The sequence below is a fragment of the Mizuhopecten yessoensis genome, unplaced genomic scaffold (assembly GCF_002113885.1).
Source record: "Mizuhopecten yessoensis strain PY_sf001 unplaced genomic scaffold, ASM211388v2 scaffold9847, whole genome shotgun sequence".
NCBI lineage: Eukaryota > Metazoa > Mollusca > Bivalvia > Pectinida > Pectinidae > Mizuhopecten > Mizuhopecten yessoensis.
The window spans coordinates 148698-162807 of record NW_018408252.1 but is presented as its reverse complement, the minus strand read 5'-3'; the positions used below and the strand labels follow the sequence as shown (position 1 = coordinate 162807).

At 34.2% G+C, this 14110-nt stretch overlaps 1 protein-coding gene across 1 annotated transcript; it reads right to left on the bottom strand.

The window, feature by feature from the left end:
* Window positions 1–416: 416 nt before the first annotated feature.
* Window positions 417–14106, bottom strand: LOC110458915 (cyclin-L1-like). Its single transcript, XM_021510889.1, has 11 exons — window positions 13876–14106; window positions 12158–12232; window positions 11872–11981; window positions 8019–8139; window positions 7492–7556; window positions 4439–4538; window positions 4158–4262; window positions 3642–3762; window positions 2995–3085; window positions 2342–2419; window positions 417–2033 (listed from the first exon to the last, which is right to left on the bottom strand). Exons 1-11 carry the CDS (start codon window positions 14083–14085, stop codon window positions 1691–1693), a joined length of 1419 nt encoding a protein of 472 aa, XP_021366564.1. The 5' UTR covers window positions 14086–14106; the 3' UTR covers window positions 417–1690.
* Window positions 14107–14110: the final 4 nt, after the last annotated feature.

Here is a 14110-nt window from a genome sequence, read left to right as displayed (position 1 = left end):
AGGTCACAGCGACGTTATTCTTGCACTCTGCATTCCCTTACCCCAAGACATTCTTGTACAGCAAAATCTGGCTACTCCAGGTAAAATAGTCTAGAAGGTATGCCCCAGACAAATATTTTCAAAGGTGAAGTCATAGTGACCTTCTCACACTCTGTCATCCTAAGATGTCCTTGTACACCGATCTAGTTAATCCAGGTGAAATAGTACAGAAGATATGCCCCGGACAAACTTCTTGGGCGGATGGAGTGCAAACTTTACCCCGCCCCCGGAATTTAGTGCCGACAGGCTTCGATGTACACTACAAGAGCTATAGAGTCTGCATCTCCTGAAGTTGGGCCCTGAATAACTAGGTGCAGCTGGAACTACACTGAATACTAGATATAGTGCAATGATTCAAATAAAACAAAGACATATAATACAATTTAAAATTGTGTATTAAAATGCATCATATCAATTCAAATACATAAATGTACAATCTGTATACAGGATGCTCAAAAACATTCTTATTCTTGCTCCCTTTCAACTACAACACTTTCTTGTTCCCTCAACCTTTTACTACTATTTCACATGCTTCCTCACTCCCAACACATCTGATGTATGTACACTCCATTTTCAACCACTACATATATATATACACACTCCTTACAATGGTACACCACAGCGGTCACGCACATTACAAACTCAACCAGACAAAGATGCAAGTACCCGTACTGCATGTTTAATTAAATAACCGCTACAGTCCAGTCGGTTAATATCATTGGTCCTTAGCAAGAGAGCTTACAAGGAATACCAATTGTAAACCACTTGTACATTACCAGTTCCTCATCTGCAATAATGCTTTGTTCAGTCTTCTCATCTCGAGGAGTATTTCAATTCTCTTATAATACCAGTATGACTTAAGAAGACTTCAAAGGAAAAAGTAGTTTCAAAATACAAGTGGTTTACAGAATTAGAAAAAATAATAATATACATATTGAAATGCCCATAGCTCATATATATATTCAGCACTTGTAAGGAATCAGCATCTCCAGTTACAATACTTACAGTTGTCTTTTCTGAACAACAATAGTATAGATAATAAGATAGTGTCAATCCCTGTATTAACAGCGTTCAGACCTGCTACCTAGTTCCATACCTTATGCCACAACATTTCTTGTGGTCAATAAAATAGAGAAAAATACTGAAATTGTGACCACAGGGGTAGAATTTGATATTATAAAAGACACTTTTATGTATTTGCATAATTTTGAAAAGGATAAATGCATTTTACATGCATTAAATAAGAGACATTCAAATTATTTGATTTCTTGCGCCTTATGACTGTGCACAGAATTATTTTTCTTTAAATGGTTGTCATTTTTAATGATAAATCATTCTTGAGCTTTTAAAGAGATTTTGTTGGTAGCACCATATGAAAACAAAGACTTCATTAGAAGGACAACTATAACAAATATCAGCTCTGTCCCCTTCCACGGTACACACAACCAACCTTTGTTCCATTGTTTCAAACAACAAAATCTTGATATTTCCAACAAATTAACCCAATTTTTTACAGCAAGTTCAAATACTTCATATCACTTGTGATGTAATTATTATCAGAAATTACACACATCTTACAAAATCCTTTCTTCCTTGTTCACTTACGACTTCATTGCTATTTAGATGAAACATTTCCTAGCAATAACAATCATTATCTACGGTATTTGTCGTAGCGGTCTCTAGGTGAAGGGCTCCGGTGGCCATTTCTGTGTCGTTTGTGGTGGCGTTCTGGCGAGTGGTACCTACTATCCCTCTCGTGTTTATATTTCTTATGGTTGGCCTTGTAACGCTCTGGCGACTTGTTCAGTGAAGGACTGCGACTTTTGGAATGTGAGTGCTTCTTCCTTTTTCGGGAATGTTTGTGCTCTTTAGTGATGTAGCGATCTGGGCTGAAGTAGCGATCCTTCTTGTATCTGTGTGGAGAACCTCTGTTCTTACGACGTTTCATCGAGGGGCTTCGACTTAAACTGCGACTAGATCTGGACAGAGAGGACCTGATTGTATGGGGGAAAAAATAAATGATCTTCATAAATTTGCAACTTTCAAGGTTTCTCATCGAAAAAGTGCATATGTAAAATTGTAGTAGATATAACTAAATGACTATGTGAAGGAAAATTGGAGGGAATACAACTTAAATTTGTATGTAGTGTTTGCTGGATTTTGTTATTGCATATATTTTTTCCAAGCTTATGATTCCAAAACAACTTAATTTCTAGTTTGTTAATTCTTTTGCATTACGATCAAAATTGCATTCACATAATAAATATTTTTCCAAAAGTCATAAGTGGAAATCCAGTTTTACCTTTGTCGACTTCTTGACCGAGATCTACTTTTATCATGTGGACTGTGACTGCGCTTCTTTTTTGACGAGTGATTTTTTCTGAAAAATTTAACAATCGGATGAAGATAAATTATTGATGAATCTGTAATTGTTTATGTTTACAAATGTCAATATTTTTGCTTTTTGCTTTCACATAGCTATTCAAGGAAGAATCTGTCCAATCCCACGATGAAAATGGGTTAATGAACACTGAAAATAGCTGGTCCCACTTAAAAAGCTGAAACCTGTATCTCTGCAAAAACAATGACTTCAGTCCATGCTTGTGTTTTCTGTCTGTTACTTATATTTTATAGTGAATCAATTCTTGATTAGATTTTATGGGCAGTACCCAAAAACAAATCTTTTTATGTGGAGTCCTGGGATTGGAAGGAATAGCCCTTACCGAGATTGTTTAAGTGGAGTAATAGAATACAAAAGACATCAAATTAACTGTTTGCTCTTTAAATAACCTGTTCTATAATATTGAAGCATTGGGTATATCCTTTCCTGCGAAAGGTTGAGATTGATATAGAATAATAGTGTAAGTATCCTTTTCAAGGATGAATTGCAACATTTTTTTTCCTATCACTGCAAAACTGCCTTGCGTAAAATATACAGAGTTAGTAGATACTTACATGGAACCTCTTTCAGAGTCTCTGTCATCTTCTTTCAGCCTTTTCATACTGGGAAGAAGAGCAGGGTTAGGACTGACATTCTTTGGTGAATCTGAAATTCAAATTGCCACATCATAAAAATTGCTACATACAATATTCACAAGTTAAAAGTCTTAATTTCTTTATGGGGCCATAACTTTAAACCACAATTCTAGTAAATATCTCCAAAATGTCAAAGAGGTTAATAGATAACAGAAGCTACAACACCTTACTGTTATTCATAAACCTTTTAAGTCTCATGAAATACGATCAAGTTAAAACTGGACAGCCCAAACATTAGACCTTGGACCCTCGTTACCTTGCCATTGGCGGTAGCAAAGTGTTTGCCTTTTCACTTTATCAACAAGAACTGATGAATTGATTTCAGGAGTTCAAAAAGAATTTGGGGCAAGCATAGAGATTGTTTCCACTTTTGTGACCTTGCCCTTGGGGTACAAACATTTACTGGTACAATGTATGTGATATACCATCTTCCCATAAAACACCTTTCTAATAACTTTTCATCATTTTTTTCTCTCATCAAGTAAGAAGTTAAGGTCCAGACAAGATATGAAGGGATAGACAAATGAACTATACTTATATAAATACACAGTTGGGGGTACAATTACTTGTTCGAGATGAGTGATTTGGTGTCCCATTTTCAGAAGAGACCCCTTTAGCTTTCATCTTGGCTTCTATCTGAATCTTCTTTGCATCGTTCACCTTGGCTTCTAGTTTATCATAGTTTGGCTGAAATGTCAAGCAAATATATTTGCATCAATGAGATATATGAGGCATTTTTCTTGCACAATCAAATGACACTGGAAAAACCATTAGCGTGTACAAAAACATGTATGCAATAACAACATTATTTCATATCCCTGTATTTGCAATTTAATATTTTAGTGGCAAATGACAAGTGTGCAAATTGTTAATAATTCAGAATTCAAATAATACATTTTCCAACATAAGATTTTTGTATTATATAACAATGATAATTTTGGAGATTTTTTTTTTTACTTAACATCTCTCTCAAGTGTTAAACACAAACAAACAACTTGGTCTAGATCTATCTATTATTTAGACTTGCTGAACTTAGGTTATCATGTCTCCATAACCTGGAAGGACGGACAGTATATACCTACCCGAGGACGAGCGTAGAGCCTTAGAATGGTGAGACAAATGTCCGCTACCTCTTCATCGTCTACGCTGAACACATAATACCAAGGTGGACTGCTGGGCAGTGGTATCTGTCAAACAAAGACAGCAATCAAACTAACATTTCTCATAAAAAGTACGAAGTTCAAACCTTCAAGGACTTGTGACAAAAATCTTTTCGATACAAACTTCATCCTTTCCCTTTGACTAATTCTGAATTAAAGTAAAATTGTGTAGATGTATGACCATCATTCATGATGTCACTTACTTGTAATTGTCTTGCTGCTAAGTAGATACAGGCACATGCGATCACCTCTGGATGGAACCGAACAAACACGTCAGTCCTGAAACTATCGTTCATGTAGTTCCTGCAATTACAATCATAAAAACCATCAACAAATCCAACTTCATGTTTGTCTTACTAAGCTACTTAATTCTTATATAAACATATTTCATAGGGATTGCTTTCTAAAAGTGCAAAAGGATTTGTTCAGTATTCAATGGACGATTCTTACAAGTGACATTTTTTACATATGTTTTATTGCTTATTCCCAAACATGGTGTAGAAATTTACCAAGTCTTGACAAGTACACAAAAATATACAAGAAACTGGTAAAAGTTAAGGTAGAGAGTCCAATATCTATTGTTTTGTATACAGATGTTGAAAAGTTATATTTATAAATACTGTAAATTATGATATGTCCTGGATATACATTCAAGAACAGTTATGGGTTGGAGTATTTTTTGAGGAGTTAAACACATGGATTAAGCTCATTGCTTTATAATCAAGAGGTCCAGGAATCAAATACCTGTGGTGTTGATATTGTGAAAACAAAGTATTTCTTCCATATATAACTTTTCACTGTAGGAAATTGGAAAGCATCTCTAAATCAGAAAAATTCCCAACTAACTTGAACACTTTTTTCAATAGAGATACCTCCAACATTGTACCAAGACCCTCTACCTTGAAGATAAAATGAAATATTGACATCCTAGAAATATGCAACAAAGGCATTTGATGCATCAATATGACACAGAATACTAACCCATGGTTGAACCAAGTATCTCTTGCTACCGTAGATGTAATATTCCAGCAACAATTCAATACCTTTACCACAAGTGATCAAACAAAAAAACAAAATGTAACTAAAAACAAAACGGTAGAACGATAAAGTCACCAGCCACTATCTCATACATCCACACCACTCCATTTGACAACAGCTATTTTTCCTCGCGGTAGACGGTTTTCTCAGACACCGTTCCAGACATGCATATTGTTTTCAGTAAGCAAAATCCTTCATACGGTCCGGTGTTATGAAATTCTGTTTTCCATCCTGAAAGAATCTTTCATGATTATATGCAATTATTTCAGACCTTTTTTGGGCAACTGCTTTCATGCATTATAAACATATAATGTATGTAAATGTCTCCTTTTGTAATCTCACTTTAAAAACATGAAGCTTTTATGGACAATTAAATCAGCATCATGATAGGGTCTGAGGAGTCTTGGGGCTTAACAAGGCTTTATAAAATTATAGACTGTCAGTAAAACCAGTTATAGCAGCCTTCGCTCTACCACAAATGATCTTGAGTTGAGGATGTTATACACGTAAGTGCAACACAACACAAACAGTTCTCTGCTTCTTCAAATAGCTTGTTGCTTGGAGATCGTCTTCTATGTTGGTGGCAAGACATTCTGTAGCTGGTAGTTGCTGGATGGATAGCTCTTTAAGGCTGGTGAAGCCTGGGTGAGGCTGTTTTTGGAGGATGGTGCAATTCAACACATCTACCCACCTAGGCTGGGGTAGGCAAAAAGGAAAAGTATAGATTAATATCGGTACTTCTTTACTTCACATCTACAGTAAACCATATAAATATTTACCTGTCCAGCTCTATAATGCTTTTTCACACAAAGTCGTCTATGAAGTTGTATCTTGTATAATACACAAGTGATGCAAAACATAATTTATGGATTTCGAAAGCTATTGCAAATTACATTTCTTTGTATACAAACATTAAAATTACACAATCATTATTAATTAACTTAACAAGTCAATGTAAAAAATTCTTAAATACACATTAAAATTGTAAAATTCCTTTTTATTAATTGGAAAGGCAAACACAAATCTTTCCATTGTTACTTACTTTTCCAACATAAAAACAGTCGGAGTACAGATTTGTTTTACTAACAATCAGTAACAAACAATCTTTACAATTTATTACTTCTTTTTTTAACAATGATTTTGTATACTAGAATCACAGTAAATGTCACCCCATCCAACACTGGTCAATCTCACTTATTATCTTCTTAAATGCTTTATCACTTACAATCTTGGATATTGTTAACTATTTACAAGTTAGTTTTGCATTAAGTTGTAAAACTTCAGCAAACGAAGAAAAGAAATGTCACAAGTGATTCGTCTCCTCCATGCCTATAATTCTTTCACCCAAATAAATAAGGAAGATATTCTGTTCATACATCTTCAATACTATGCTGCGACTATGACCAGATCTTATGAACTATGCAACATGTGAAACGTTAAAACAACCAATTACTGGCTGGAGTCAAGGTTATTTGATTAACAAACAATATCAAATGCATACATCTGTATCATAAAAAAATCAAAAGTAATTTAAGTCACAAGTCCAGACACAAACACTACAAATTTCATGTCATGAAATGAACATTGGTTGCGAATTACACATATATATTTTTCCATTGAACAATGAAACAATCCTTTTGCACTTTCAACCTAACAATAAACAGTAACATAATTATGAAATGTCTTACCACTCCATGTCAATGATTACAATTATAAAACTACAAGTTTTTCACTTAGTTTTTTCAACTCTTTGTAATGCTTATTTGAAGGGACAAATTTCTTTTTCAATTATACTTCAAGAACAAAAACAGTTAAGTCTGCTATTTTTCAGTCAAAGATTCAAAATAATTGACAAGGATCTGACATTACTGCCCTAGGAACATAGTACCTTTTGCAAGTACTAAAATAGTGTGTTTTTCAAAACTCAAAATGTCATTTGTCGTATAGCAAGATCATAAATAGGACTATTATGTGATAAATGGTACCATCATTTTGATCTTGCAATATGACATATGCTGTATTCATTCTAATAAATGCCCCCACCTCCCATTCAATTTTTATGTCGGAGCAGGACATAAAAGTCTTTAGCTGAAAAGGTCACTTTTGTGCGAGTTTCCCCCCTTATATAAATGTCCCTCATTTTCAAGGAAATTAAATACTTTAAGGGCATCGGTTAGAATAGTTACAGCAAGAGATAAGATATATATGTGGTACCTACCATGCACACTGCCCCAACTTCTGGTCTCTTTCACATTCCAGCACTTGCAGGAACATGACAATCACCTGGAACAAAGAAGTGGTAAACAATACAACATGTGTGCTAAACACTCAACTGATCTTGCTCTGACAAGATCCTAATTTACCCATTGCCTTCCTATGTGCGGAGGAAACTCAAGTTTAAAAGCAAAAACTTTTAACCAAGTCCTTGTAGGTACTGCATCAATTATTGGACAAGTTCAACAAAGGAGTTCTTAATACTCAATTTCAAATTTACGAGTGCAGTTCTCATACTTAAAACCAAGTTGTTAATTATATATACCAATGGTACAAGTACCATTATAATCTTGCAGCATCTCTTTAACAATTTGGCCAAGCATGAAACTACTTTCTCTGTAACAAATCAAGTACATTTCAATCAGACTGGAGAGAGATTTTAAATCATAAAAGATCCTTAATATATCAGTGTTAATGTTATCAGTTATACAAACTTCAATGAAAACAATCTGTTAAGTAGTATAAATTTACCTTGTGAGGGTTTTTGGCATGTACAGAAAATCCCAACTCTTTCAGAACCCTTCTTTCAGCATTGTTAACTTGTTTCTTGAGATTGATGTAGTTCTGGTCTAATGGAAGAGGATGAAGTGTCCTGGAACGATAAAATATTGCACACATCCACCACTTGTCCAAACAAATATGTCTTTGGGGCATCTAGTCCGTGAAGGAAACATCAACATGCGCTTATGGAATAAGTTTAACACAATTTTCTCTTTTACTGCACAAAACCACCCATGAAAACAACCAGTGACCATTTTAAGTTACATTTGCAAGTCTGGCGTGTAGGGAAAAAATCTAAGAAACTACTTGGGGCATGTAGGCATACAAAATGCTCTTGGCTCAACAAACCAACTCTTCTTTAGCTATTTTTTCTCTCGATGAAACCGACATTACCACACTTCAATGGAACATACTTATAAAATGACTCCTACCAAGATTGAGTATCAACCTGCTTGAATACAAAGATCTACATAAGCCATATGTACATCAATGTTTTCAAAAATATAACCGATTGATTTACATATCAGTATCTGAAATATGAACAAGTGATTTCCGGATTTCACAATGAATCTTGTCGTGCCAGACTATAGAATTTGTATCAATACCTTGGTGACCCTCCATCTGCATTAACTTTGAAAGTATTTCAAGCCAGAAGACAACACTAATGTGGAGATTTTTCAATTCAAGTCCCAATTAAGGGAATGTGTCATTTTATACTTCTTTAGTATACAGGGTTTATTTTTGTATGTTTTAACAGCATACGACAAGAAAGAGTTTCTTCTGACATCAACAGCATTATATAAACAAAGGAAAATAGTTACAGAAATAGACATGAACACATTGGGTTTCACAAATTCACATGATGTTGAACAAAATTTATATTATATACAAAACATATCAGCATAATTGTCAATGCATCTCTGATATACTGATTGAAAAGCTATTTTCACTTCAGTCATCTGTTGTGCTTGAAGACAGACTTTTCCCCAGAATAAAATTCACTTGTCCATCCTCCAACATCTGATCAATATGATTGGCATCAGTAGCCGACTTGTAACATGCATGTAAAACCAATACATTTCCAAAAAAAAAAAAAATGTTTCTCGACTGAATGGAAATATTCCAAGGTTCTCAACTAAGTAAGCTCTTATTACAATATTTTGCAGTATACAGTCTTTTAATTATTGAAAAATTTGCTCACACATGCTTCATTCGATTTTAATTTTCTGATATGCCACATTGAAGCCATTTTAGTCTCTGTGGAGTATAACATATAGATTGATAGATATGCCAGTTAGTGAAATTTGACATAGGTATCTAAACATTTTTTTTATATCATGATGTGACTGGAAGTTATAAAGTAATCACATGATGAAAAGTGAATTTCTTTTATATCATGATGTGACTGGAAGTTATAAAGTAATCACATGATGAAAAGTGAATTTCTTCTGATAGATTCCATCAATAGTTTACAAGTGTAGTATTCTGTTCACAGTTGTGATATATCACGATACTTTACTTGTCTTCAACCTTTATTAATAAAGTAAGGTGACTTTAAGAAAGCATAATTTATTATGATCTTATATTTACTTCACTCGATTGTTTTAGTTACTAACATGGAGATGCATACCAACAAATTTGGAATTCAATATACTGCATATTGTCCAGTTCATCGACTTGTGCACGTAAAAATAAATCCTCCTTGGCTCGTGTGTCAAGGCAGATCAGGATTATGATAAGAGCAACTTTTACTGTTCACGAATCAAGTTCTTTACAAATTGTCTTTATAAGATTTAAATCTCCTTCCAACGATTTTCAACTTGTCAAATTGAATGTTGTTTTATAGACATATCATATTTCTCCCTCAAGTTATCAATTTTGACATATAATGGTATGAATCGTAGGGGTCTCGATAAAAGCTGGTTGCCGACAAAAACCAACGATTATTTCTGTGTCTTCTTCAACCGGATATTTTTTCAGATTTTTTTTTTTTTACAGAATTGACATTTCCATATTGTGATGATTTGATCAATATCGGCGAACAACAATATTGACTTTACCAGTTGGACAGAATCACTCAGAACTTCCCAGTCTATTTCACCTTTCTACCTCGATCTTTTACATAAAACAGCAATATCACCAATGCATTTGAATTATACCAAGGCAACACTTCCGACAAACGTCTAATTGATACAGAACGAGATCAATGAGAAATGGAGCCCTCAAAGGAAAAAAATATCAATCAACAATTTCTTTGTCGCCCAGAGCAGAAATACAGGCGATTTGGTCGCTGTAATTGGCAGCTGTTCATATTTGCTCTAAATCCAATCTGAACTGTTAGCATTTTTTTTATGTCAGTCACTTCTGAATCATGTTGCGATTTAAATTTGTAAGTGAAGTCATCAGTCACGAGGAAAACCCTATCAGTCTCGTGAATTTTCACGAAATTGCAACTTTCGAAATGATAATTAGGCGTGTCTAATTTACGTAACAAGCACTAGTATGATTTAATTGTGAACTTCAAAAATATTCAAAAGAAAACCTTAGATAACGGCAATGTTCCTGGCGATAATGGCGAGACATTCGCATTGTGTACATAAAGGGGAGTAACTTGTGGTGTAAGAAAACAAATATCCAAATAAAGTGTTGACAGTTTTGTAACAATTTCTACGTCAAAACTTTTAAAAATTAAATTATCCATTGATTTGTGAAAGTTTCACAAAATTGGACTAAAAATCATAATCAATTTGAGTTCAAAACTTTCATGCCAACAGTGCAAGATGATGCCATCAATATTTTAAATATATGTGAAAATGTGCATCAATAAAGAAATACAAAATGAAATTGTGTTCTGTGTATAGAAACAACATCTAACCCCCCCTCCCCACCCCAGTAATAAATTAACAAATTATCACTTTTTTTTTTTACTGAATGTAACAATTAAAGAATCAATATTTTCCAAGACATTCGAGGGCAGAATAATGAGGTGCCTCTGAATTGGATCAATACAATACAATCAGATGTATCAATTTCCAAATTAAGATGCAAACATTCTACACAGTAATTCTTTTAAACAGAGTGCAAAATGACAATAGAAATAAGAATATCTTGGATCGATCCAGCATAAAGATTTCCATTTCCTTTCAATTTTGATTTTCGACAGTCAAATGTAAAATTTCCTGATTCACATTGAAATAATAGGTATATTACCAATGATAAAGTAGATAGGCAAACACCGACATGTGAATGAGGATCATGGATATTTCTTTCATACGGTAACTTAATGGCCACTGGTTGTTATTTTTCTCTACTTGGTGGGGGTCATATACAAACCATCATTACCATGTACCATGACAAATGTGGCTGGACTTGCACCATACCACATTGGCGTATCCTGGGTGGAAAGCCCAAGGTCACAGGTCAAGGCCACCACGCCAGGTCGAGCCCTTGAATCATGTGCAGTTTCCCAGCAAGATTTGAAGAATCCAGGTGCTGTTTAATACAGCAAAGAGAAAATAGTGTTAAACCATGAGAACAATTACACTTCACATAAATTGCTCTATGTAGGAAAGCACACTATACCATAAGCATTTTCTATGCTCATGTCTAATATAGAATCAGATGCTTTCCAACATATTGAGCAAATCTAGTAATAGTATTTCTAAGGATTTTTACTTACATTTTTGTTATATCCCTGATTAGAAACTTTCCAACTGACAGCATTTTCTGCAAAAAGCTCATCTCAACGCCACACAATAAAAGCAAATAATCATAACAAAACCTTAACCTACAGAAACACAGAAAAACAATTTATCATACTTACTTTTGATTTCTAACTTGTTTGATGTGATGAATCACATTGATAACATCCCTCATTCTTCTTGGACATTCTTCTATCTTTGAGGCCAAGTAGATGCATGCCATGACAATGATCTACGAAAAGAAATATTAAAAATTTCAAAACTAGTTGAATAGAAAACTTCTTTTTCTGTTGAATTTTTTATCATTTAAGACTGATAATTGATACAATTAATACATTAAAAATTTGAACAGCATAATATACTGTCAACAAAATGCCTTGACCTTTTTGATTAACAAAGTGAACTTACTTCCATATTATGCTTGACAAATGACTTTGAATAGTAGAACCTCTGAAAGATGACCTGCCCAGTAGCCATTGCAAGCTGAAATGATAAATGTCGAACAATTTATCTATGATTCCGAGTTGTAGGAAAAACTTGTATCGAGCAAGATATGTGATTGGTCCTTATTTCTGCTATATACTGCTCTATAAGACACAGGAACTTGTCAACATATTCTATTTAGTAATTGTGAGAGTTTTACAGGACAGTCAGGTCCAGTACACTCTGCTGATTGAGCTATAAAGACCTAGGGTACATTCGCGTTCCGGTTGAATCTGCAAAGAAAACGACAGGCACAGATCTGGACCGAGGCCGACCTCAGGAAAAATTGGCACGTGTAGAAAGGTCATAACATTCTTGATACACTGTTTTTTATTCTCCGAAACATTGCATGTTTAGCTCTGCTTATATAAAGAACGGTCCAAGCGCATTCGTTTATCGTGGAATATTTCTTCGCCACATGCACCGTTTCAACCGGGATACGCGAATGTAGCCCTTTATGGCTATATTCACCTAAAAATTATAGCTGTATTGAGCTATATTTTCTCAGATTTCAATTTTCATTAAATTAAAGCAAAGTCGCATAAAATAATAAGGTTTATGGTAATGTTGACAACAAATAGCATACATTTAGGTGTTTATTTTGATTTTTACATCAGGCCAATTTTTTTTTAAGTCTATTTAGGGTTGCATGGGCAAAAAAAAACAAAGGTAGGAAGGTCGATTTTTTTTGTTTTTGTATATTTTTGTGTACCGTGTGGTCATGTGATTATACCCTACTATTGTATGTAAAACAAAGAATTACATAAATAGGTTCATTTGGAGGCAATTGTGCTACATATGATGACATTTAGCGCCAACACGGAGCTGGAAGCCATTTTGAAAGGCAAGGAACCTTTTTTTCCAACAAAAAGTTTTGGGTCACGGGTAAAAAGCTAAGGTCGGGACCCCAAACTGATTTTTTTTAATTCAATCATTATTTTTTAAAAAGAATATTTATTTTGAATGTCTTTTGTTATCAACCTAATGATAAAATATTTTCAAAGCGACTTTGATTAGTTTTCCTTAAAAAAGAAAATCACAGCAAATTTCAGATATTAATTATTATAGGTCTTTATAGCTATAGAGCTCAATCGGCAGTGTACTGGACACGATAGTTTCATTAACATTACCAATCAAAAAAAGATGACCGTTATTATTTCAATAACATAGTCAAAAAGTTTAAGAATGTATATAGCTAAAGTTTGATGACAATTGCTACAAAGCCGTGGTGTGCTTTCATTCTATAAACAGGGAAAATATCCAATGAGGGACAATCCCTCACCCAACAGCAAGGCACATAACACAACAGTACTTGAGAAGTTAAATCAATGTGATCAACGTAAACGCAAAGTTAGTTTTCGAACGTAGGTTAAATATTATTATAGTCGAAACACATGGGTCTGAACAGAAGCAACTGACATATTTAACAACTTCACACCGAATAACCTAAGAACTGTGAAAACATTTTTACCTCATTTCATGGAAATTTAAATAATTCTATATGGTGAATAAATAATTTGTGATAGTAACAAATAACAGTAAATCAACATCTCTTTCGAGGCACATATTCTTTTAAACACATTTCTCTTTCACAGAAGAACAATACATATTTATAATTTGATGGAAATTCAACATGGCCGCACCTGTGGAAGTTTCAACAGGATGCCTGCCGTTTGTATCAACTCGCAACCAAGTATTCGTAAATCTGTTTCGGTTTCATTGTCAAGTCCGTCTTGCATTGAGGGAGTCGGTGAACGTTTATCGTCGGGTAACAATACATTTTCCAACGTCAAAACGACCCTGCTGAAGTCTCTAGTATTGAGAGGATTCTTCTCAGCCTTTGTCGCCGTCATCTTGGATCGTTTCACAGACGTGTGC